The sequence below is a fragment of the Saccostrea cucullata genome, unplaced genomic scaffold, assembly GCF_032062105.1.
Source record: "Saccostrea cucullata isolate Sc308-1 unplaced genomic scaffold, CSIRO_AGI_Scuc_v1 ctg5580, whole genome shotgun sequence".
Taxonomy (NCBI): Eukaryota; Metazoa; Mollusca; class Bivalvia; order Ostreida; family Ostreidae; genus Saccostrea; species Saccostrea cuccullata.
The window spans coordinates 65941-91667 of NW_026939685.1; the positions used below are offsets into that span (position 1 = coordinate 65941).

Consider the following 25727-nt stretch of genomic DNA (forward strand, 5'->3'; position numbering starts at 1 on the left):
AGTGGTGGCGTCTCCATTTGATTAAAAAATTCTCGCGAGGGACGTTAAATAGTATACAATCAAGAAATCGAAGAAGGGAGGACATAAATTGCTTTTCTGCTCTCTGTCGGTCGGTCCACCATGTTTCCGTTCAGTTTCTTCACAACCGTTGCACACACTGAAATAAAATTTGGTATACAGATTTATAAAGAAAAATTTAAGTCAAGGTCTGTTTTGGGTACGATTGAGCCATTTTTGACAAAGATGTGCCCCTTGGACAGAAGAATTCCAATATTTTGCGGTTTCCGTTCATTTCCTCTGCAGCGGTTGCGCATACTGAAATGAAAATTGGTATACAGATTTATCATAAGCACATCTAGATCAAGATCTATTTTGGGTACAATCAAGCCATTTTTGACAGAGTTAGGCCCCTGTGACATGGAAAAATTCCAATTATTTGCAGTTTCCATTCATTGTTTCTTCACAGAGGTTCCACATACTGAAATGAAATTTGGTATAAAGATTTATCATATGAATATCTAGTTCAAATTCTGTTTTGGCTGGGATCGAGCAATTTGGGAATGATGTTTAACAACACGAATATAAATGCAAGAAAAATGAAAAATAAAAATTCATTTCGAATTTCCTCTGCATCATCATACCACTTTGTTGCAGACCTTTTTTGGAGACTGGTCCTTCAGATGACACCTAAAAACCGAGGGTCCATGTCGTAGTAAGTGCTAACAAGAAAAATATCCCTCATAGCTCAATGACCCTGAGTGCCGAGTACAGGATTTTACAGCTCTCCAATGGCAAATGGTGGTGTCTTATTTAAATAAAAAATTCTTGAAAGGGAAGTTAAATAACATCACAAACATTTAAAATATATCTTTTTAATATTTATATTGTGCTATAAAATGGTTATTTGTCAGATAAGATCATTAAATTTTTTTAACTTATTTCATAAGTAGTATTTCATACAAAATAACGTTACATTTCTGTCCACTGTCTTCCTTAAAGGAGACAACAAACCCAGCCAGCGTGAGAAACATCGTGATTTTTCTCCCTGCAGATGACATATTGTAGAAAAATCAGCTTGATTGGATAAGACTCATGATAATAATGAATATTATATAATCAAAAGATAGTTGTCTCTTGTTAATAATGAATCGTATTTTTTCTTTATAGGAAATGTGCACCTTGCGATTGCTTTGACCTCATTTCTTACCTTGCATCTGACGCTACTCTAAGATGTCTGCAGAAGAAAGGAAAATTGAGCATTAGAATATGAGATGCAAGTCTTCAATTCATATTTGTAAGTACATTAATGCATATGTATTCAAAATGTTTTATCTTTACTATTTTTATTTTTTTTTTCACTATTATTTTCATACAAATTGTTTCACGTCACATTTGAGAATTTTTAAAACATTTGACTGACTTTGGTGAAGTGCTACAACTGACGACACCCTTAGATTTTATAGTCGTTGTGTAAGGGTTCCTTATCGTGCCACCATTGGAAGTTACAGCAGATTCTTTTCTGATACCAGTTATTTTGGTCAAATATAGGCGTTTAGCGAATGAAAAGTTATTTTGTACATTAAAGACATCCGTAATGTAGTTTTGATCTTTTAATGTCATTTTCTCTTTATAATTCAAGAGTTGCAATAATTGAAGAATTTTAAAACACCTGTTAAATTAAAATTCATTGGAAATACCAGCTAATAGTTTTTGTTCATCTTTATTATAAAAACATTCAACAATCGCATTATTTGATGTTTTGTTCAGAACACCAGCTGTTAATTGATTTATTTTGGACATCTGGACGTCAAAACTATAATCTAAAATTAAGGAAATCTTTGGAGAAAAATATCATTTGGAAAGTATTTTTTAGAGTACATGTATACATTTCGTGTTAGATGTGTGAGAAAGTAAAGTTCCGCCCTTGACTTTCGATACTTACCTCAGAGGTAAGTATCGAAAGTCAAGGACAGAACTTTTTCTTCCACTGAAAGTGGGGAATATTATTTTCAGTATTTCTGAGCTAGAATATTGTTCGTTATCACCATATGTTTCTTGTCAAATCTTTATGGCCTAAGGAAGACCCCTATTGATTTTGAGGTCAAAAGGTCAACGTTATAAATTTAAAAAAAAACCTGTCAGTTTTAACACTCGTTTCCGCGCGATATATTGAGAAGCCTTTGAGCTGTTGCTATGAAATTTTTTAAACTTCCTATGACTTGAGGAAGACCCTTCTTCATTTTGAAGTCAAAAGATAAAAGGACAGGGTCGTACATTTAAATATTTTGTCTGTGTGTAATTTTTGTTTCCGGACGATATCTCAAGAAACTTAATTGGCAGTGCAATTTTCTATTCCCTTTGGTCCCACTAGGCCTGCTTAAAGTGCCCCCTTGAGCGCTCCTGGATCCGTTCATGTGTTTTTTCCTTGAGCAGGGGACACCTTTTTTGTACTCTCTATAGCCAACAAGAGGCCCACGGACCTTATAGGTCACCTGAGTATTGTGCAACAACTTTCAAAAAATTAAATTTGGTTCGTGTTTTAAACCAGAGGCCATGAAATTCGCAATACATAATTTTGAAAGAGGCACCATTGCTTATCATAATTATAGACTTAGCATGCTTACTCTATTTACTTAATACCCAGAGGTAGATCAGAGTAACATTAAGAGAAAATGCACTTCCACTTTATAACCAGTTGTGCACCTCATCCCAAAGGAACGACTGATCCTGGGGCCACATATTTCAAAATTTTGCAAATTTTATCATAAAATGGTTGATTAATACTAAAGAGCAGATTTCAAAGCATTAATTTATTTTCAGACTTTGTACCCCCCCCCCCTCACAACCGACCCAGGGAGGGGGGCATAAAAAATAACCATTTTGATAGATGCACCTTTATTCATCATAAATATAATTATATACTTCGATCATAGGCATAAAACCCAGGAGCAAAGGAAAGATTTTCAAAGAATTAATGTATTTTCACTGTATAATCAATAGAGCCCCGCCCTAACACCAGAACCCCTGACACTGTGGCCATAAAATTCACAATTTTGGTAAGAACCACTCTTGCTTATCATAACTATGCACTAAGTTTATTTAATACTCAGGAGCAGAGAAGATTTTAAAAGAATTAATGCATTTTCTCTATATAATCAATAAAGCCCCGCCCTAACACCAGAACCCCTGACCCTGGGGCCATAAAATTCACAATTTTGGAAGAGGCACTCTTGATCAACATAACTATTTACTTACATAGTTTATTTAATACCCAGAAGCAGAGAAGATTTTCAAAGAATTAATGCATTTTCATTATATGATCAATGGAGCCCCGCCCTAACAACAGAACCCCTGACCCTGGGGCATTAAAATTCACAATTTTGGAAGAGGCAATCTTGCTCATCATAACTATGTACTTAGTTAGTTTATTTAATACCCAGAAGTAGAGAAGAAGATTTTCAAAGACAAAGAATAAATGCATTTTCACTATATAACCAATAGAACCCCGCCCCAACACCAGAGCCCCTGACCCTGGGGTCATAAAATTCACAATTTTGGAAGAGGCACTCTTGCTTATCATAACTATGTGCTTGGTTGGTTTATTTAATACCCAGGAGCAGAGAAGAAGATTTTCAAAGAAATCATGCATTTTCACTATATAATCTATATAGCCCCGCCCTAGCACTAGAACCCCTGACCCTGGGGCCATGAATTTCACAATTTTGGTAGAGGACTCAATGTTCATTACATTCATGCCAACAGTTTGCCTGCTTCATGTCCAGGAGTAAAGAAGATTTTTAAAGATTGCAATAATTTTAGTGGTTTTGGCCCCACCCCTCAGGCCCCAGGGGGCGGGGACCATAAAATTCACAATTTTTGTTCCCCTTCACCCATAGATGCTTTATACCAAATTTGGTTGAAATTGGTTCAGTGGTTTCAGAGAAGAAGCTGAAAATGTTCAAATGTTAACACACGACGCCCGACACACGACGACGGACGAAAACGGATAGCAATAGGTCACCTGAGTTACTCAGGTGACCTAAAAAAGGTCTATACTGATTTTAAGGTTAAAAGGAAAATGTCATAAATGATGTCTTTTTTAAAGTCATATAATTGTGGCGTATATTTGATCAGACTAACTAAAAATGAGGAAGATCTTTCTACTTGGTTTGTTACTTTACATAAAAATAGGACTTTCCTTTAAATTACACAATTTAAATAAATTGCGCTTGAAAGATAGATTTAAAACAAGAACATGATATCTTACTCGGTATTTAAATATTAGACACAGTATGAAGTCAATTTTCCTATGAAATAGAAACGTGGGGAAATATAATAATTAAGCTGAAAATCAGCGATTTTTTTTTAATTTGAACGTAAAGAACCAATATCATGTTCATCTACGCTTAATCTCGTATTTTTATTTTTTAGCTCAGATACGTCATAGATACATGTAGCTTTAACATTTTCGTCTCTGCAAAGAATCTCGAGAGGTATTTGAGCTTTTGCAAGTAAATTTTAAATTGTTGGAGGACATTCTGATTTTACACACAAGTATTTTTCAGCTGATCTCAAAAAGATGCTTGAGTTTCTGATTGACAGTATCTATGTGGTTTTTGGAGACCAGGTCTCCCAACAATCTATTTGAGTTCCCATCTTATTGGGAGACTTATTTTTGTATTCTTATGAAGTAGAATTTGCCCAAAATCTTAAATGTGAAAACACTTCTAGTGGCCTTCAACTCGCTATTTAGATAAATCGACGTTGTTTTATCAATTAACAAAGTTAATTTCCATTCTTAAGTCGATACGATACATTCAGGTGAGTTTGAGATAAAAGATACCACAGAGTCTGACACGTATTTCATATTTGGATATTTTACTTGAAAAAGATGTTAATGGTAATCTAACAACCAAGCTCTATGATAAACGTGATGACTGTAAGTAACTTTTCAATGGTCAACTTCCCTTACTTATGCAGCAGTGTGCCTTCATAACCTGTGTACGGTTTATATCACTCAGTTGATTCGATACGCAAGAGCATGCTCTACGTATGTACAATTTCTAAAACGAGGCAAATTACTGACAAGTTGATGAAACGGGAACATCAGCCGTTTCGTTTTAGTCATCATTTCGTAGGTTCTATGGTCGATTCAATGACCTTGTCAGCAAAAACAACTTATCATTGAGTCAAATGCTGACTGACGTTTTTCGTACTAATTGTTAGTCCATTATTTACATACTGAATTAATGGATTTTTCCGTTGTTTCCCGATCATTGCAGGGGGCACACGGGAGACGTGACTGGTCGCAGGGGTATGCTCACTCCTCCATGGCACCTTATCCCATGGCCACCTCTGATGATTTGGAGGTCTGCGTTTGCCTTGCTCCTATTTTGTATTGCTTGATGGACTTTTGAGTTTGAATAGTTTTCGTTATCCCCATATGTTTTATTTTTAGCACAACCCCATAAAGCCCAAGGAAGATCCCTAAAGATTTTTAGGTCAAAAGGTCAAGGTCATGCATTCTTTCCTGTGTGTAACTCTTTTGTTTCCGGATAATTTTATCTCATGAATCTTTTTGCAATTAAATTTTTTACCATAACTCCCCTTGGCCCCTCTAAAAGTGTCCCGCCCCTTTTTAGGTCACCTATGTTAACTCAGGTGACCTATTACAATCTGTTTAGTCCTTCGTAGTGCGTTGTACGCCGTACGTTTACAAATTAACATTTTCAGCTTCTTTTACACAGCCGCTTAACCAATTTTGGCATAAAACATCCATGGATCCTTGCCCTTCGGGGACCCGAGGGGTTGGGCCAAAACTACTAAAATATATGCAATCTTTAGAAAATCTTCTCTACTCCTGGACATCGAGCAGTCAAATTGTTGGCATGATTGTAATAAGCATTGAGTCCTCTACCAAAATTATAATAATTTATGGCCCTTGAGTCAGGGGTTCTAGTGCTAGGGCAGGCAATGTAGATTATATAGTGAAAAGGCAATTATTTATTTCTTTGATAATCTTCTTCACTGCTCCTGTGCCAACATCGCAAGCCACGGTTTGGAGTCTGCATGTAGCTCTCTCCTGCTTGATGATATAAATTGTCGTAATCTTGAACATTTACACCTCTAGATATGTTAATTTTTGTTTCCATCGGAAATGAAATAAACATTGACATCATCAGTACTCAAAAATATTTCATAAACTATACTGAAACTGTATTGAAGGATCGCGACAAAGTTCATTTTCCGACTATGCTTTACTCGCATCGGTCAGTATTTCAAAATTTCTTCTGAAATTGTGTATGTCATGGCCCCAGGGTCAGAGGTTCTCGTGTTAGGGCGGGGATCTATTGTTAATTTAATGCCAATGCATTAATTCTTTGAAAATCCTCTTCTCTGCTCCTTGTTATTAAATTATTTAGCTAAATCGTTATGACAAGGAAGTATGCTTCTACAAAAATTGTGAATTTCATGGCCCCATTGGTCAGGGGTTCTTGTGTTAGGGCGGCCTCTTTCAAAATTTTGAATGTCAAGCCTCTGGTTTAAAACATGAACCAAATTCAATTGTTGGAGAGTTGTTGCGCGATGCTCCGGTTACCTATAGGGTCCATTGGCCTCTTGTTTTAAAATACATAATGAAATCAAAGATTAAGAGTTACACTCCGTTTGTATTAAACGTAGCATGTAGAGAATAATGCATAGATGATGTCGACGGACTTAATATTCTACATGTGTCATCTATTGAAACTGTTTAGTAAAGACTATATTAGTCACCATGTGTAAAATTATAAACAATATCTACCGGGAATATGAAAGAAAAGGTGAGAAAGCTCACATACCCAACGCTCCCCAAAAACTCAAAGTGCTGAAAATCCTGGAGAAAAATTAGAGGAATCGGAATGTCCCGGTAATATGCACATCTACATATTGTGTCCTAAATATCTGCGAAGTTTGATGAAATTCTGTGCAGCGGTTTTTAAGTTGTTTTGCTGACAAACTGTTCATCTCTATATTCAAGATATCCCCAAAAATCTAAGTTGAAAAGAGCGGAAATTCCCAGTAATATAAAGGAATCGGAATTTCCTGGTAAAATGCACATCTACACACTGTGTCCTAAATATCTGCAAAGTTTGACGAAATTCTGTGCAGCGGTTTAAGAGAAGTTGCGCTAACAACTGTTCATCTCTATATTCAAGGTATGGCCAAAAATCAAAGTTAAGAAGTGCGGAAATTCCCGGAAAAAATAAAGGAATCGGAATTTCCTAAAAAACAGGACTGACGGACGGGTCAAAAACATTATACCTCACGCAACTTGCGTGGGGTATAATAAGCATGTATATGTGACCTTCTGTTTTTTATCTTCATTACTTTATTCCCAAGTTCCCCGTTGGTCTATGAGTATTAATTTGCAAATTATGTGAGAGGTCTCGGCTCCCGGTAGATTCCGTAGTAGTTTTTTTTTTGGGGGGGGGGGGGTGTTACGAAATGATAGAATCAACACATGAAATGGAGTTGTGACGTGTAAAAACTTAAAAAAAATTTAATTCATTATTACCAAATGATAAACATTTGATTAATAAAAAGAATTCTATACACATTTTAAGGAATAAGCAACCAAATCTATATACATGTATTACAGTGGCATTTTTATTTTTTCTTCAGTATATACGAGGGTTGTCCCAAAATTTCGTAGACTGAGCTCATATCTTTTAAAGAAATATATGTATCTTCCTAAAATTTTCAGGGTGGATAAAACGTATTCTTAGCAGATAAATTACGAAGTTTTATCATGTTTACTTAAAAACTTTTCGAGTAATAACATTTAAAGTGATACTGTTCTCTAACACACGGAGCAATCTGCAACGTCAAAAAATACAAATGTCAATGGTTCAATTTTTTGGAGAAAATATTTCAAATACCAGGATCAAATTCTTAAATTAAACGAAACGGTTATAGTTATAAATGTGAAATATCTTAATTACTATATGATCAAACATTAAAATAGGTAAACAAAGTATATTCATGTATAGGTATGAAATAATACTAATTTGAAAACGCTATATTTCTACGGGCTTTACGTCTGTTTTCTGTAATGGCGTGGCACAGTGGACCTTTAGCCCATTTCTTAGCCCTGTCTTTTATTTTAGTTACTGTTATTCACATATACATAGAGAAACCGTTTCAGTCATTTAAAATACTAAAGACGATAGAAACGTTCCTAATCTACCAAACATTTATGACTGGTACATTTCTGTAAGAGTGAATTCGGGATCAAAACACTTGATCATAGTCCAGTGCGCCGCCTGTGCCAACGCAGCCGCCATTTTTCAAAATGTCGGATTTCAACCCCATCTATAAAAAACTTTATAAAATTCATATTTATCAAAGCATGAACACCAAACTTTTAGGAAATATAGTTAACAAGACAGTTTTAAGATTTTCATTTCCATTAAAAAAAATACAGGGAAGTAATTACTTTTCCGAAGTATTTAAAATTATAATATATTAAGTTTAAATTTCAACTTTTGGGTATTGCGCCGCCTTCCTACACCAATGAAATGTGGCTTTCAAATTGGAATAATTTGTGAAGTTACTCCATATTTGTCCATAAATTTATTAGATAGTGTTGGTTTAATCGATATACGAAGTTTCATTAATGTATGACATAGGGTTCCTACAAAACAACGCTTGTCTACGGAATTTTGGGACAACCCTCGTACATTCAATATTTCTGCAATGTCGGAAAAAAGAGTCCGACACACATATCCATTCCGATCTGCGCATTCTTTTGTTTTTAGCTCACCTGAGCCGAAGGCTCAAGTGAGCTTTTCTGATCAAAATTTGTCCGTTGTCTGTCGTTGTCGTTGTTTTCACATTTTCATCTTCTTCTCAAGAACCACTGGGCCAATTTCAACCAAACCTGGCACAAAGTATCCTTGGGTGAAGGGGATTCAAGTTTGTTCAAATGAAGGGCCACGCCCTTTTCCAAGGGGAGATAATCATGAATTTGTTAAAAATTAATGACATTTTTAAAAAATCTTCTTCTCCAGAACCGCTGGGCCAGGAAAGATGAAACTCATGTGGAATCATCCTCAGGTAGTGTAGATTCAAGTTTGTTCAAATCATGACCCCCGGGGCAAGGGTGGGGCCAAAATGGCCGACCCAAGTTTTACATAGGAATATATAGGAAAAATCTTTAAAAATCTTCTTCTCCAGTACCACTGGGCCAGGAAAGATGAAACTCATGTGGAATCATCCTCAGGTAGTGTGGATTCAAATTTGTTCAAATCATGACCCCCTGGGCAAGGGTGGGGCCAAAATGGCCAACCCAAGTTTTACATGGAATATATAGGAAAAATCTTTTAAAATCTTCTTCTCCAGAACCACTGGACCAGGAAAGATGAAACTCATGTGGAATCATCCTAAGGTAGTGTAGATTTAAGTTTGTACAAATCATGACCCCCGGGGCAAAGATGCGACCAAAATGGCCGACCCAAGTTTTACATAGGAATATATAGGAAAAATCTTTAAAAATCTTCTTCTCCAGAACCACTGGGCCAGGAAAGATTAAACTCATGTGGAATCATCCTCAGGTAGTGTAGACTCAAGTTTGTTCAAATCATGACCCCAGGGGCAAGGGTGGGGCCAAAATGGCCGACCCAAGTTTTACATAGGAATATATAGGAAAAATCTTTAAAAAACTTCTTCTCAAGAACCACTAAGACAGGAAAGATGAAACTCATGTGGAATCATCCTCAGGTAGTGTAGATTCAAATTTGTTCAAATCATGACCCCAGGGGCAAGGGTGGGGCCAAAATGGCCAACCCAAGTTTTACATAGGAATATATAGGAAAAATCTTTAAAAATCTTCTTCTCCAGAACCACTGGGCCAGGAAAGATGAAACTCATGTGGAATCATCCTCAGGTAGAGCAGATTCAAGTTTGTTCAAATCATGACCCCCGGGGCTAGGGTGGGGCCAAAATGGCGGACCCAAATTTTACATAGGAATATATAGGAAAAATCTTTAAAAATCTTCTTCTCCAGAACCGCTGGGCCAGGAAAGATGAAACTCAGGTGGAATCATCCTCAGGTAGTGTAGATTCTAGTTTGTTCAAATCATGACCCCCCGGGCAAGGTTGGGGCCAAAATGGCCTATCCTAGTTTTACATAGGAATATATAGGAAAAATCTTTAAAAATCTTCTTCTCCAGAACCACTGGGCCAGGAAAGATGAATCTCATGTGGAATCATCCTCAGGTAGTGTAGATTTAAATTTGTTCAAATCATGACCCCCGGGGCTAGGGTGGGGCCAAAATGGCCGACCCAAGTTTTACATAGGAATATATAGGGAAACCTTTTAAAATCTTTAGTTCAAGTACTTCAAAGCTATGATTAGTGATATTTATATGGAATCATCCCCAGGTAGTGTAGATTCTAGTTTGTTCAAATGATGAACGCATGGAAGGGGGGGGTAAATTCAAGCCTGATGTGCTCAGGTGAGCGCTGTGGCCCCTGGGCCTCTTGTTTCTTTTACTTTAACCGGGGGACACAAATTCTCTAAATAAACTTGTTCGTTACGTAAATGCCAAACTAATAATAGGTACTTCAGGTTTGAAATAATTAGACGTTTTCCTTAAACTGGTCGGATGTACATCTATATTAGAAGTTTCAAAGGTATCGTCTATCTCATAACAGATGTGTTCCTCATATAGTTTGAAAAATCAGGATTGGTTAGCATTTGATAGGTAATATTTCATTTTAACGTCTTATTATAGATCACCTGAGATCAGGTCACATGAGTGACGTCACATAGGCGTCGGAACCGGGGGGGGGGGGGTGCTTAGCCCCCCCCCCCCCACTTTTTTGCAAATATATACATAATATAGGCATTGAAAATTGGGATTACTTTTTTTTTGTAGGTTAAGCCTATCCCCCCCACTTTCAATTTGCTTCCGTCGCCTATGCGTCAATTGACTCTGCCTGGTGTCGCGAAACTTGCATTGTTAGTCCTGTGTAACGATTAAAATTTTCAATCTTTTAAAATGATCTTTAATCCAACTGTTGCATTTTTCTGCCAGTGATCTTGCACTTACTCAAATGACCTTAAAATAAGTTTAAATTCCTGTCAGACCTAAAGTTTATAAACAACATATTCGATGACGTAATGAGAAAAGGATGTTTATTGCATTTCTGATAGAACTGAGAAATAAAATCACATAGGAGACGTGGGTGTTGCACGATCTTGCAAATATTTTGCTCATCGTTATCAAGCACATATGTTTCATTAGTCAAGAAAGACTTAAAGGAGAACATCCAAACTGAGTGCTGTAAAATGGGTCGAATTAAACTGGACCGAAAACCAGTGCAGCTCTGCAAGGTCTTGCTGCGGTATTATGCCCCCTCTGTAAGAAAGTCCAAGGTAGTCCTTATGATTCCAAACAGAGAAGAGATGGCATAATCGAGCCTTGATATAACTAGTGTGTGCATTGCTTAAGGTCTTGCATGCATCCGTCGTTCTAAGATGGCGAATTCCTCCAATTATTACTAATAAAGAAGTAATAAGTCTTCCCAATAGATGACGGATGGCTCACAAATGTCAGATAGGAATCGAAGTTTTTGACAGACAGTGCAACAGAATTTTTGTTTCTCCAACTTTAAGATTGTGAAGTGGAATGTTTGCTGCGTTGTGTTTGGAAGAATATATGATACTTTTGTCCTGGTTAAGTTTCAATAGGTTTGTAGCCATCCATGAACTTATATCTGCTATTCAAGCTTCTAACCTTGAAAATTATTCCACCCTTCCATTGATCTCATAGCGAGTCGTCTGCATAACAATCATAGTACATTCCATGTTGACGAGAAATGGCCCCAACTTTGGAAAACAAAAGAGTAAGAGGTTAGTTCCAGCAACGACCCTTCTAGGAGGTCTTTCAGGTACTCAGTAAATTTGATTTTACTTATCAACCAAAATTTATTTATGATCTTATTATCTTTGTTATCTGTCCTTTATACAGATGAAACTGGAGGTTTTTTCCCACGACTGCTCGTTTGTCCGTCTCTCCATCAGACAACCTACGTACATGTATACAAGACTGTCCCACTTAGCTTTCGGTACACTTTTTAATTGATCTGATTTAGAGATGAGTTATATTTCGTTCCGCTTCAGAAATGTTAAGCGGAATTTTTTAATTTCTAGCCAGACTAGACGGCTTCTAGTGCCGAGTATAGGTAAAAAAAATCTTAAGCTCTTCAGGCTGCTTCTTTACTCTTTATCGTCTACTGGGTGGAGCTTGCTCTTACACATCTGCCTCAGAATTCTGATTCACTTTATTTAACTCTGGCTGAATTCATCAACATCTGAATTCTGAAAGGATAAAGAGTTACTACAATTAGTAAGCTCATTTCGACTTTGACTTTCACCTAAGCAACTATCACCTTCATGAACTGCTGATGATCCTCCTTTTATAAATGATGGAAGTTCAGATTTGTCTCCCTTTGCCCTTGTCGTTTTTCCTAACAGTCCAATCTTTAGCGTCACTTTCAGACTCTGTTTCAGATGAAGCCATTTGCTGGCACACTGCTGTTTAGACCGTACTTCCTCCCACTCTTGCAATCCAGAATAAGGGAAAGGCATATTCCTATACAGAATCCTTGTTCTGCCTGGTTTACACTCAGATTTAACCTTAAACACAGTAACATCTGGATTTGGCAATCCCTTCACAGTATAGTCTCCTCCCATTTGTCAGCTAACTTTTATCCTTTAAACCAACATAGTCATTCCTTACTAAACCTCTATCTTCAGGCTTTAACTTAGTCTCTCTTACCTTAGCATCATATCTATCTTTGCTTTTTTTAAATCCTGACTTCCTTTCTTCTTCAGATTCTATCGCGTAATCTGACTTCATCCTCTATTGCAGTTTTTCCACATATCCCCTTAAATAAGTATCACCTTTATTCCCTGGGTCAAGTTCGAGGAAAGAATCTATAGGTAGTCTTGGAATCCAACCAAACCCAGGGTACCCAGCATCTTTAAGAGTGTTTGATGAAACCTCTCTGCAGATCCATTGGCCACAGGATGGCATGGTGTCGTGTGTTTTTGTTTTTTTTTTTTTTAATTCTTAGCATCTTAATTACAGAGCTCCTGGATGACTTGACTCAAATTTTCTGCCTTGGTCACTTTGCAGCTTTTCAACAAATGCATAATGAAGGAAAAAATTCTCGTACAAGGCTTTAGCTGTCATATTAGCCTTCTGGTTGCGGCAGGGTATGGCCTAGGCAAATCGCGTATAGTGGACAGTTATAACAAATGCGTGTGTATCCTTTACTTTTCTCTAGACTTCAATACACAACAATTCCATTGGGTGTGTGGTCTCAATGGGAACTAACTCAATAAAAGGCTTTGCTGGAGTTTTTTGTCTTGTGCACCTGGGTAACTTTCTATTTTCTCAATTATCTCCCTTTCCAACCCTGATATATATATATATATATAACACAATAGAAATCTTAAAAAACGTTGAAACTGAAACATTTAATTACTTACACTGGTTACATCCATGAGGGTGAAAAATTGCCTTCTTTGAGGAAAGGTTTTAGTTAACCAGAAGTACCGGTATTAATTTGGTTTTTTTAAAAGTCCACCTTTTTCAAAAAATTAACAACAGGCCTTGTATAGGATAAGTCTTGAAATAAGGGGGGGGGGGGGTGTCAAAGAGAAATAAATTTAAGGAAAGGGTTACCATAGGCCTTGCCTGTTGTCCAATCCTTATTGTAAAATATAAAAGTAATGAGAAATAACAGCTGGAAAAAATCTTTGACTGACCTCCATAAAGAGAGAATTCTATGTTAGGGTTGGTGCGGGGCTTGAGATGAAGGATTAAGGTCAATTATTGGATTTCAATGAATTTTGGTCAAATATGGTTATTCAAAGAATATTTTTAGTCTATTTGGGGGATGTCTCCTGCACCCTCTCTCCACAACCACTTCCTACCACAAGGTGTATACAATGTATTCCTAATATAATGCCTGAGTGGAAGTCTGTAGCAAGTGATTGATTATATATTGTTTAACGTCCCTCTCGAGAATTTTTCACACATATGGAGACTCTGGTAGCAAGTGAAATAACTTTCCAAAATTATTTGCATCAATTTGGAATTTCCTCATCTGTTTTTGGACCAAATTGAGAAAAGAAATCCTCATATTCACCTGGAAGGTCGCCCGCGTGGCGCAGTGGTTCTAGATTCGTGAAGTAAGGAGTTGATCCTTACGTCGCGGGTTCGAATCCCACTGTGAGACGAAGAGACCTGTCCTTCGGATGAGACCGTATAAACCGTGTCGCAGTAGGTGTTGGCGCGAAAAAGATTCCTCCCTGCTCAATGACTCTAAGAGCCGAGTTAGGACAAAATTTGCAGCTCTCCACCCGCAGGTGGTGGCTTATCCATATGAGTGAAAAATTCTTGAGAGGGACGTTAAACAATATACAATCAATCAATCACCTAGAAGATCATATATAGGTAAATATAACGTGGTATTTTGTTGACATTGTTGGACCTTAGCCAATTAGAAAGTGAGGAATCATTCAGTTGTATAATAATCATATTCATTCCATATCTGTTTACTGCAGTTTTAAGTTCAAAGGTACTGCATGAAACAAATGGAGATAACGAACAGTATTCATAAAACAATACAAAATAGGAACAAAGCAAACACGGACCTCCAAAACATCAGAGGTGGGATCAGGTGCCATGGAGGAGTGAGCATCCCCTGCCGACCGGTCACACCGTTTTGTACATTTATGTAGCAGTTAGACAACAAAACACCAATTCAATTTTAAATTGATTAAACAAAAACTTTCTGCAATATTATCCCACGTAGTTTCTAGCATTCGAGAGTACAATTAAAAAAGAAAATTACACCCTAAATCAAATTCATGCAATTTATTGTTTATTGTTTTATTTTTTTGGTGGACTTAATCGGTTGTCCTTAGTTGCATAAAAGATATAATTGCATGGTGAAAGTCGTGAAAAACGGTCTCGACAGAATCTGAACAGATATATAATAATTTAATAAAACTGACCTTATCATTTTTTTTATTTCGATGAACATTTAAGAAATGATTACAAAAATTATTAAATTCTCAAATATCTTTTAAATTGCTATTCCTAAAAATTTAGAAATTCACTTCCTGTTCACTTTTTAAGAGACTTCAATCGGAATAAGTTGTCAGTGCGCGATAAGATTTACTATTTTTTTACTTAAATTAAAATTAATCATTAGAAAGCACATCCTCCTTATTTCTTACAAAGTTAACGCACTTCATTGATTAATAATCTTAGGTAAATTGTCTTTTGTGGTGCTTAATACCTATATTTTAATACCAAGACTGCAGAAAACATTACATATTTCATCACATCCTGGTGGCAGAAGGAAGCTTAAGGGGGATGTACAAGCCATATTGGATCTAGTCTGGTGTAAACTAAGAAATACCAAGAATGCGCTTAATACTCTACTAAACTAGCTCAAAGTTACTCAAAGTGCTAATGCACCAATTATCTACTGTTAGAGACCAAAATTAGTAAACAATTAAGTTTATTTTGTCTTAATTAGAAGAAAATTAATCATGTTAGAACTGCGCAGCTACAGCATTCATGAGTTGAAAAATGCATTGAAAATGGAGTTCGTTTGATTCATTGATAATATGGCTACAACCATTTGTTTCGTTTTTTTCTTGTCATTATCCATAATTCTTGAAAATTTGATTTTTCATATGGGTGTTTTCCTGAGGCCATGTGTTTATTTCGTCCGCCATTCCTCTGTCACACAGAGTTCGAATAACAATGATTTTAGAATAAATGCGACCATAATAACACCAAGACAAGAAATTACTAAGTAATAATCATTAGGTTATATTACTTACTACTTTTATTTGTTGCATCGCATCGTCTGATTAATGAAAAAACGCGATTTTAACCTCACTCCAGCAAATCGGGAAAAACTTTTCTGTTTACAACTCGAAATTCCTCGCTAAAATTATTCCACTAAGCACATGGTTGGCATGTGCATATATCTGCTGTGTATAAATCCGTTTATTACCATGATTATATTTAATTTTTCATGGAACAAGTCTTGATAATTTGTTGGTTTCTTTAAAACTCAAGAAAAAAAGATAAAAATGTCCTAAACATATGTGTTTACGGTGGGTCTTTTTTCTGTGGCGAAAGAAGTTATTTTCAAATGGGGCACTGCAAGGAGGATGCTTAGCATTTAATTTGAAAATGTTAAACAATACGCAGTGCATGAAAAATAAATTGTAATTACATGTCTTACATTCGAAAAGTTGGTACATATGTCTATTTTGTTTATAAGTTAGATAGAAAAAATAGGCATTTATAGGATTTCCTTCAGGCACCTCACATAAATAGCTAGAATGTTTGCAATGACCCACACATTGTATGGAGTCATGTTTGGACACAAAAACGCATCATGTCTCATTATGTTGACAACGTTGTAAGCTCTCGCTCATTGAACATACCGTGGCGAAGCTTGATAAAATATAATGAGTTGTTTCTATGAAATTAAGAAGCGAGCACAATGTTTGCAATGAAAGGTCCATTGCATATGCTATGTCTATCATCGCAAAAAAAGTGAGTGCTAACCCCCCCCCCCCCCCCTGAAAATCCTTTGTTTGTTTTTCAAAATAGTGTCAAAGATAAAAAAAAAATGGCATTACTAAGTATGTGATGGAACAAGTACTAGCCTTATAATACCACTTGTTATAAAAATATTTGGTTGCCCTCTCTCCCGATCTACTGCCTAGAAATGGCCCGACTCATTTTTTTAACATTTCATTACACGATATTTTTTTCTTTTTCTTTCGTAAACAATTCTGTTTAAATTTTAAGGATTTTTTTTTCTCACCTATAAATACGGACCCAATAATTTTTCCCTGAGTCGGGAGGACCACCAAACATCATTTTAAAGATGTTTATAGGTTGATTTTTTCTCTTTACTTTGTACAGTTGTAATTTTGAAAATATGGGCAAATAGAAAAAAAAATTATGTTCAAACTAAATAAATTACTTCAAGCCACACTATAACACCTTTCCTCTTTTTAAAGTGTTCATATTATTTGAAATATTTTGCAACTGTAATTCTCTTCTACATTTAAAGATTGTTATGCCCCTCCATATTAAGAAGAGGTCTGGAAAACAAGATTCTGTGCTAAAAATAGACCACGTGCTGCTATCCATGAACTACTTTCATGGTTCTTTACACTCTTTTTGAAGACAATGGTACCTTGTTTTGAACTTGAAATTATCATTTAAAAGTGCAAAATTTAGATATTTTCTCAACAAATGGTTGTAGAGAGAACATTAATGCACAGTTTGCATATTTTTTTGGATTTTTTAAGGCTCTGCTGAATTCTGTAGCTGCGCAGTTCTAAGGAGCATATCAAAAGCATTTTTCTGCAAAAGTATAGATTATATATGCACAACATGCATTCGGTTATGCATATTTATTGTATCTTTATCAAAAAAACTTAAAATTTGATCAAAATATAATGTAGTTTAGCCATTTGAAGAAATGTTTACATTTTGTGTTCACTGCACTAAAGGTGGCCGTACATCCCCCTTAAAGAGACATTCGGGTCAAGTCATGTACGTCCTGGTTAATAGCTCTTCCATGGCAACCATCCCATTTCCAATCATTAAAGAAATAATTTAAACAAATGTGTCCTATATTGAATTTAATTGCCTGATTTTTTTTGCCACCTATGCGAATTTTAAATGATCAAAAAAAAAAACTATGATTGAGAGTGATCTCTCGTGTAGAATTCTCTACACAGTGAAATCAATAAAGCGTATGTTATAGAGATATATTTACATTTCCAATGTCTTTGTCCGAGATAAAATTACAAATTGTAAATGTAATTGATTTCCTCATGAATGTTTTGGCGCGGTTCCAAAAAAAACCACGTGCAGGGCGGGACAACACCTAGAGAGAAGCAGGCTTGGAGCCCATGGATTGGCGGAATCAAAGCATGTAAATATAAGGAATAACTGTCAGATTTTTCGAATTCATGAAGATGATCAATGGATTGGCTTGTGTGATAATTTTATGCATAAACGCCTTCGGCGTTTATGCAAATTATCACACAAGCCAATCCATTGATCACTTCATGAATTCGAAAAATAAGACAGTTATTCCTTAAATAACAAAATCACGAGTGCTTCCTTCCTCGGGTAGAATTATCCCTTCAGTAAGAAAGAGAATCAGCTTTGTTGGACATTGTACTAAAGGAACAGACAATTCCTATGTTGTTTTATGTCCCTCTCAAGAATTATTTACTAATAAGAAGACGCAACCACTTGCCGGTGGAGAGCTGCGAATTTTGTTCCATACACTGTACTTGAGCAATCTGGGGTCCTTTTCGTGCCAGTAACTCATGGGCCTCGATTTATACGGTTCCATCCGGAGGATCGATCTCCACGTTTCACAGCGGGATCGGAACCCGCGACGGAAGGATCAATTCCTTTCTTTGCGAATCTGAGGAAGACGCTGTAACTACTGTCCTACACGGGCAACTGGACAGACAGTCATTATATTTACTCTGAGAGTGAAAATGGTTGCGTTTCTGAGGAGGGGGGTACTGAGTGTAATTCGGAGTTAGATACCCTGTGTTATTATTATACTATGGGTTAAAATATCATTACCGAAACAAGTCCCTGTGGGTACTCACTAATATCGATGGAAAGAAAATATCACTGCATGTTTCGATAAAGATCTTTTAAGATTTAACATGCACGAAATGAAAACAAACCTCGACAGTCTGTTAACATGTTTTCATCAATGAGACTGTATATTTTATAAACAAACCATAAATAACGATGTCGGGGAATACTAAGAGGCATTGCACTATTGATAAGTTGTGATTTCAACATTTAATTCGGTTCGCAAATATCGAAAATCAACCCGAGAATGCCACCTCCAGTTGGAGGCGGCGAATTACCAGTTTTCATCATAGCGCCGGTTCGGACGTTTTCATGGCACGTAATTTATCAAAATCGAAAAAAAAAAACGGAAAACGTGACATATTTCGGACTACCGGTTGGGATTTTAGATGTAGGATAAAACCAGAGACTTCCGAGTATTCCATTCCGAGATTGCAGGTTTTATACTTTATTTATAACTCTAACCGGAGAATTGGCTTGTATGGAAGTTGTCCTATCCAGGATACAATAGAAGATAGAACCATATAAGGAAGAAAGTATAGATGGTTTTCCTATGACATATTTTGCCTCGGAGTTACCCCACTTAGCCGCAATCTTGCAGGGTAAAGCAGTGAATTTTCCTCTTTGAGCAACCAGTTTTAAACATGCATCCCAGAAATATGGGGGGGGGGGGGGGGATTATTGACAATTTTAAGATTATGAACAAGCTCATTCAGAGAATTCGTGTCCCCCGCTTAGAGACATAGTAAAGCATGTGTAGTTCGGGGGGGGGGGGGGGGGGGGTTCGGATGCCCCTGACTGAATTTGTAGATTTATTAAATGTATACATGTATAATCAAGCAAATAAAATATGCCAACATGGATAATTATAAAGATTTGATTGCTTATTTTTTTTATGTGTATGAAAGATTCTTTTTGTATGGAATATTTATTCACACTGTAATGATGATTTTATGAGTTTGTACAATTTAAGCCAGACCTCATAAATTTTTCATTTCACATGCTGAATACTATCATTGAGTAAAAAAAAAGTATTTCAAAAAAGAAGAAATTGGATTGTCCGGGATTCGAACCCGGGACCTCTCAAAATGTGAAGCGAGAGACATACCACTACACCACGGAACAGCTTTGCATTGCCGAAAATTATAAGCAAATACATGTATATATTCACGTTCGATGTGGTCAAAATTTTACACAATGCATGGTGTCTAATTTAACCTTTATTCAACAGTTCTAATAGATATAATAAGAATACAAAATCCGCTGAGAATCTGTTTTATACGTAATAACTCTCATCATGCCTCTGTGCTAAAAATAGCGACATGTAATACAATAATACTAATAAAACGGGGCGGGACACTTTGAGAGGGGTGAGAGAGGTCCTTGGGAGTTTTGGTAAAAAATTACTTTGCAAAAGCTCAAAACCTGCTTGAAATATCGCCCGGAAATGATAGTACGTGTTACACACACAGACAGAATGTTTAAATCTACGACCTTTAACTTTGACCTTTTGACCTCAACCCCAGTAAGAGTCCTCTTTTGGCCACAGGGAGTTGTTATGTAAGATTTTATTTCGAAAGCTCAAAGGGTTCTTGAGATATCGCGCGGAAACGAAAGTGTTACAACAGACAAAATCTGCGAATTTATGACCTTGACCTTTGGCCTTTTGACCTCAAAATCAATAAGGTTCTTCTTTAGCCCATAGGGAGTTCTATGCAAAATTTCATTGCGAAAGCTTAAAGGGTTCTCGAGATATCGTGTGGAAACGAAAACGTTTCAGATAGACAGAAAGACAGACGGACGGACGGACAGACCCAAATTAATATCCCCACTTTTCAAGCGGGAGGCAATTAAGAGGTGCTTTAACAAACGTATCTTCATAAGAAAAGTAGTGTTAACGTTACCTCAGTACCCAGTAAAACATATTGAACTTGGTTGAATAATGAAGGGATCTGGGAATGTTGCCGCACAACATGGCGGTCATGGGGAATAACTCTTGCTTAAATCACCTCAACGGAAAACTATCTATTCCAATTGCTCTTTTAAATCATATTATTTCTCTTTAAATCATAAATTGAATAGAAACTTGCCATATTGAAAACAAAATAGCCCTAGGCTTATGCAAATTAGCATAAAATGCACGGTCTCTCCATATCATGAAGGACAGCATTGATTGGAAAAAGTATACAAAAAATTATCAATCACAATTGAAACAGGGAATTGACTGTTATGTAATGTACTGAATTATAAGTATTTTTCTGCAGTGGACAGAATATCAAAACGATATTTTGTCTAAGAGTGGTGTGAAAAATACTCACAGTTGTGTCTAAAGGAACATCCTGATAGACTTGACTTCCTACGTTTAAAGTTACGTTTACAATGTTTTCCATCATACGATCTATGCAATGCTACGTTTTGTATTTCGTGACGTCTCAACCAAAATGACGCCACAGCTATGTCACACAGTTTGCCGAAAAGACAGACAAAGGGGACATTATTACAGGAATTGTTATAAATAATAAATTAATACTTTGTAGTTGAATGTGACCAAAAAAAAAAATCGCAATAGACCAGGATTGTTCTATATTTTCATTCTAGAACAAACTACAAGTGAAAATTTCCAAAAAACACGGGTATCTAACGAGGAAAATAATTCCATACCATATTACATAACATTGAAGTCTCCTATTTATTCAATTAATCTATTGAAAATCCCAGTCCTATGATCCCAGTATGGTTGTCAATTTTAATTATCGACTAAGAAAGTATTGCAAGGATTGTATATAAAGTCAGTGATTATACGTCTAGTACGTATTCTTTCATTCATTGAGGTAAGTCAAAAGCTTCTGAATCTGAAATTATACTTCATCTGCCTTGGTTTGCTTTTGCTTTTTGGTATTTAAAAAACCTTAAGATTTAGTGTTGTTTTACTTTGAAATAACTTTCATATTAAAGAAAGCTTATTTTTTCTTGTACAGGTATTTAGACATTTCAACACGGCGATAATATGTCCCAGGACACCAACTCCACCGACTTCAAAGAGTTTTATGTACAGGCTCGGTTTATCACGGGGCTCATCCTATACCCCATATTCTGTGTCTTGGGTCTTATCGGGAATGGCCTAGGAATAGCAGTTATGCTTCAAAAACAGATGAGGTCTTCTACAAACGTGTATCTACTAGCCTTAGCGATATCTGACGGTATTAAAATCATTTGCGACGCACTATATTTCATTGTGGTACTTTCTTTAGAATTAGATCCAAAATTTGGAAACAAATTGTACATATTTTTGTACCCATATGCGCATTATGTCTTTAACGCGTCTCTTTGCATATCGGCCTGGTTAACCGTGGCTGTGGCGGTAGAGAGATACGTGTATGTGTGTCACGTCCACAGGGTTCGAACCTACTGCACATTGTCTCGGGCCAGAACGATATCTTTCAGTGTGTTCATTGTGATGAGTTTAGCCTGCATTCCATACGCTTTGCGATACAAAACGGTTGAAAGCCAAAACAATTCCACCTCGTGGACCAGTTACGATTTAAGCCTGACAGACTTGTGGGTGGATCCAAAATTTTCTTCTATATTTACATGGACCCAGTATTTCATTCGAATCATCATTCCACTTACCTTGCTTATTGTCCTTAATATTTTTATTATGTACGGAATTCGTAAATGTCGTATTGGAAGGAAAAATCACAGAATTACAGTCATGCTTATCGTTGTCATCATAGTTTTCATCATATGCATCATTCCAGACGCCATCATGTCAACATTTCTTGGATTTGGATATTATGAGGAGGATTTCTTAGCGCGAGCAATCCGGGAAATCACCGACTTGTTTCTGCTTATAAACACAGCCATTAATTTTGTTATATATTGTGCGTTCAACACAATTTTCTGGAGAAATTTCCAGTCTTTGTTCTGCTCTTGTTGCATCTCGAAAGGAACATTGTTGGAAAATTCTCATATGAGACAGCTGTCATTATGTGGTAGAGATCTTTCCAGGAGGTCACTGAAGAGTGTCCATGCTGTCAAAGAAGAACGTCTCCTACCAGAGCCGGCTGAACTTTGAGAAACTTTATATGACATTAATATTTTTTATTGGAGAGTACGATTAATGTTAATTGTATCGAGAGTATATCAAAACTTTAAATCAGAAATCATTAAAATTCAACCGGTGATGTTAAAAAGTAGATGTCTCTCTATCACTTTGATTAAACCATATGCATTTCTGCATAATATATTGTGTATCACATTAAGTGCAGTTATTTTGAAATATAAATTTATGTAAAACATGTGTAATCTTGTGTTTTCTTAACTTTAAAATTTAAGAAATCCTATTAGCATAAGCCATTTTTCGTCCTTTATTGTTTATTCTTATAGGGTCCCGCTCGGCGGGCGCCCTATAGTGATCAGTCTGTCCGTCCGTCTGTCTGTCCGAGTTCTCTTGTCCGGAGCATATCTTCTCTCTCCTTGGCCCAATCTGGCTCACACTTCACCCACAGGGTGCTTTTGCGTAACCAGTATGCAGTGACCATGAACCATACTTCTATGTCAAGCTCATAAAAGAATTAAATGAAAAATCCTTGCCCGGATCATATCTTTCCCATTTGCCCAATCTGGCTCATACTTCACCCACAGAGTGCCTTTTAGATAAAGGGTGTCCAGTGACCTTGAGCAAAGTTTCAAGGTCAAGTGTCTAGGTCAAAATAGCTTTTCTGTTTAAATTCTTGTCAGGAGAATTTTTTCACTTTTCTTGGCCTAATCTGGCCCATACTTCACAAACAGAGTGCCTTTGGGTGAAGGATATGCAGTGACCTTGGACCAGGTTTCTATGTGAAAGGTTAAGGTCATAGCAAAATTAAATGAAAAATCCTTGTTCGGAGCATATCTTCTCTCCCCTTGGTCCAATTAGGCTCATACTTCACTCACAGAGTGCCTTTGGGTGAAGGGTGTGCAGTGATCTTGAACCATGTTTCTAGGTCAAAGGTTAAGACCATAGCAGAATTATGTGAAAATCCTTGTTCGGAGCATATTTTCTCTCCTATTAGTCCAATGTTGCTCACAGAGTGCCTTTGGTCAGTGAATGTGCAGTGACCTTGAACAAAGTTTCTAGGTCAAGGGTCAAGGTAAAAAATAGCCTCTCTTTTTAAAGTCTTTGTTACATAATTTCTTTCCCTTAAGTCCACTCAGCCTCAAACAAATTGATTAGATATTGAATATTTGTGATTTTCCTTCCATATTATGATAGAGGATATGCAACAATTTTCATAGAGGATAATTTTCTAAAAGTTTTTTAAATTGTATTATTTTTCAGGGTGTATTACTTTTTGTCCCCTTTAATCTCAAACACCTTCAAAATAAACCCTTTTCAGCTACGTTACATTTTCATGTTCATTGCTAAAAGCGGGCCCCTTTGAGATTGTCTCCATCTCAATGATGTCTAGTCTTATTAATATTATCGCAAATGTACTAGTTTTGTCATTATAAGTGCTACTTACAGTTGGATCAAAAAAATCCGAAATCTTCGTATATAATGATTATTTCTAAGCTTATATATGTACAAAGAACCGGGGAAAAGATCTCGACAAAAATTCTCCTGATGCCCACTATACACAACAGGCAATGTCCATTTAAAGGGGTTGACTGTGATGAACTAATACATTTTTGTACATACTCTTTCGGAAAACCTCGCATTTTTTTTAATATTTAAGAAAATTTCAAAGTTATCCAAAAAAAAGTCATAAATAGTATAATGCAGATCAGTTAAACTGCATTTTTTCTTTTAAATTTATTCATTGGTTTTATTTATACATTCTACGTGCTGTGTTACCGATATTTCCATCGTGCACTTTGTATCTGGTTGTCCATCAAGTTCGTGGATATAATGACTTTTTTTATCAGAATGATCCCAGTCCTAGACATACATTTTGCTAAACCAAAATACTTATTAAAATCTAATTAAGAATGGTTTGATTTTGATTGTTTGAACTTAATATTCTTAAATAAAAATCGCAGTCTTAAAAGAACTGAGATAGTGCATATAAGGCCCAGACTTAAAATGCCGTGCACTTGAAAAGAAATTGTACTGTTTAATGTTTTGGAGCAGGTTAACATTTTTGGTGCAGTTTCTGGTGTAGGTCTCATTTCCGAGTAACTATAAGCCCTATGTTGACCAAACTTGCATGGATGGTACATCTTAGGATGCACACTACCAGGCTTGCTTCGGATGCTGAATCTGACCTACATTTTCCGCATGAGTGAACAGGTTTATGTTTTCGGTGCAGCTCTCATATCCGAGTAACTATGAGCACTATAATGACCAAACTTGCATGGATGATACATCTAAGGATTCAAACTATGAGACTTGCTTCGGATGCTGAATCTGACCTACATTTTCCGGTTGAATGAACAGGTTAAATTTTTTCGGTGCAGGTTTCATTTAAAGATACTATGAGCCATATAATGACCAAACTTGCATGGATGATACATCTTAGGATGCACACTACCAGACTTGCTTTGGATGATGAATCTGACCTAGATTTTCTAGACGAGTGAACAGGTTATTGGTGCAGGATTCATTTCCAAGTAACTTTACGCCCTATAATGACCAAACTTGCACGGATGGTCATTTAAGGGTGCATTCTAATAGGCTGGCTTCGGATGCTGAATCTGACGTACATTTTCTGGGTTAGTGGAAAGGTTAGTTTTTTATACAGGTTCCATTAAACCATTTCCAAGTAACGTTGAGCTCTATGTTGAGCAAACTTGCATGGATGATACATCTTAGGATGCACATTAATGCACTTGCTTCTGATGCTGAATTCGACATTAATTTTCCAGATAAGTTTATTTTACAGTTGCCTTAATCCATCTGTAAAGCAACTGTTTTACCTCGTTTATTAACTCAGTTAAGTCTATGGTCATTAGAATGGCCCTATTTGCAAATATATCCTATCACTGGACCAAATGTTGGCAGACTTAACTCTATTGTTA

At 36.4% G+C, this 25727-nt stretch overlaps 1 protein-coding gene across 1 annotated transcript; it reads left to right on the forward strand.

Annotated features, from left to right (window-relative positions):
• Positions 1–1171: 1171 nt before the first annotated feature.
• On the forward strand, positions 1172–22903 carry LOC134253688 (sex peptide receptor-like). Its single transcript, XM_062736271.1, has 2 exons — positions 1172–1294; positions 21707–22903. The coding sequence occupies exon 2, from the start codon at positions 21736–21738 to the stop codon at positions 22801–22803; it is 1068 nt and encodes a 355-aa protein (XP_062592255.1). The 5' UTR covers positions 1172–1294; positions 21707–21735; the 3' UTR covers positions 22804–22903.
• Positions 22904–25727: the final 2824 nt, after the last annotated feature.

Coding starts and splice junctions, on each gene's coding strand:
- LOC134253688 (XM_062736271.1), top strand. CDS start 21,736: ATGTCCCAGGACACCAACTCCACCGACTTCAAAGAGTTTTATGTACAG.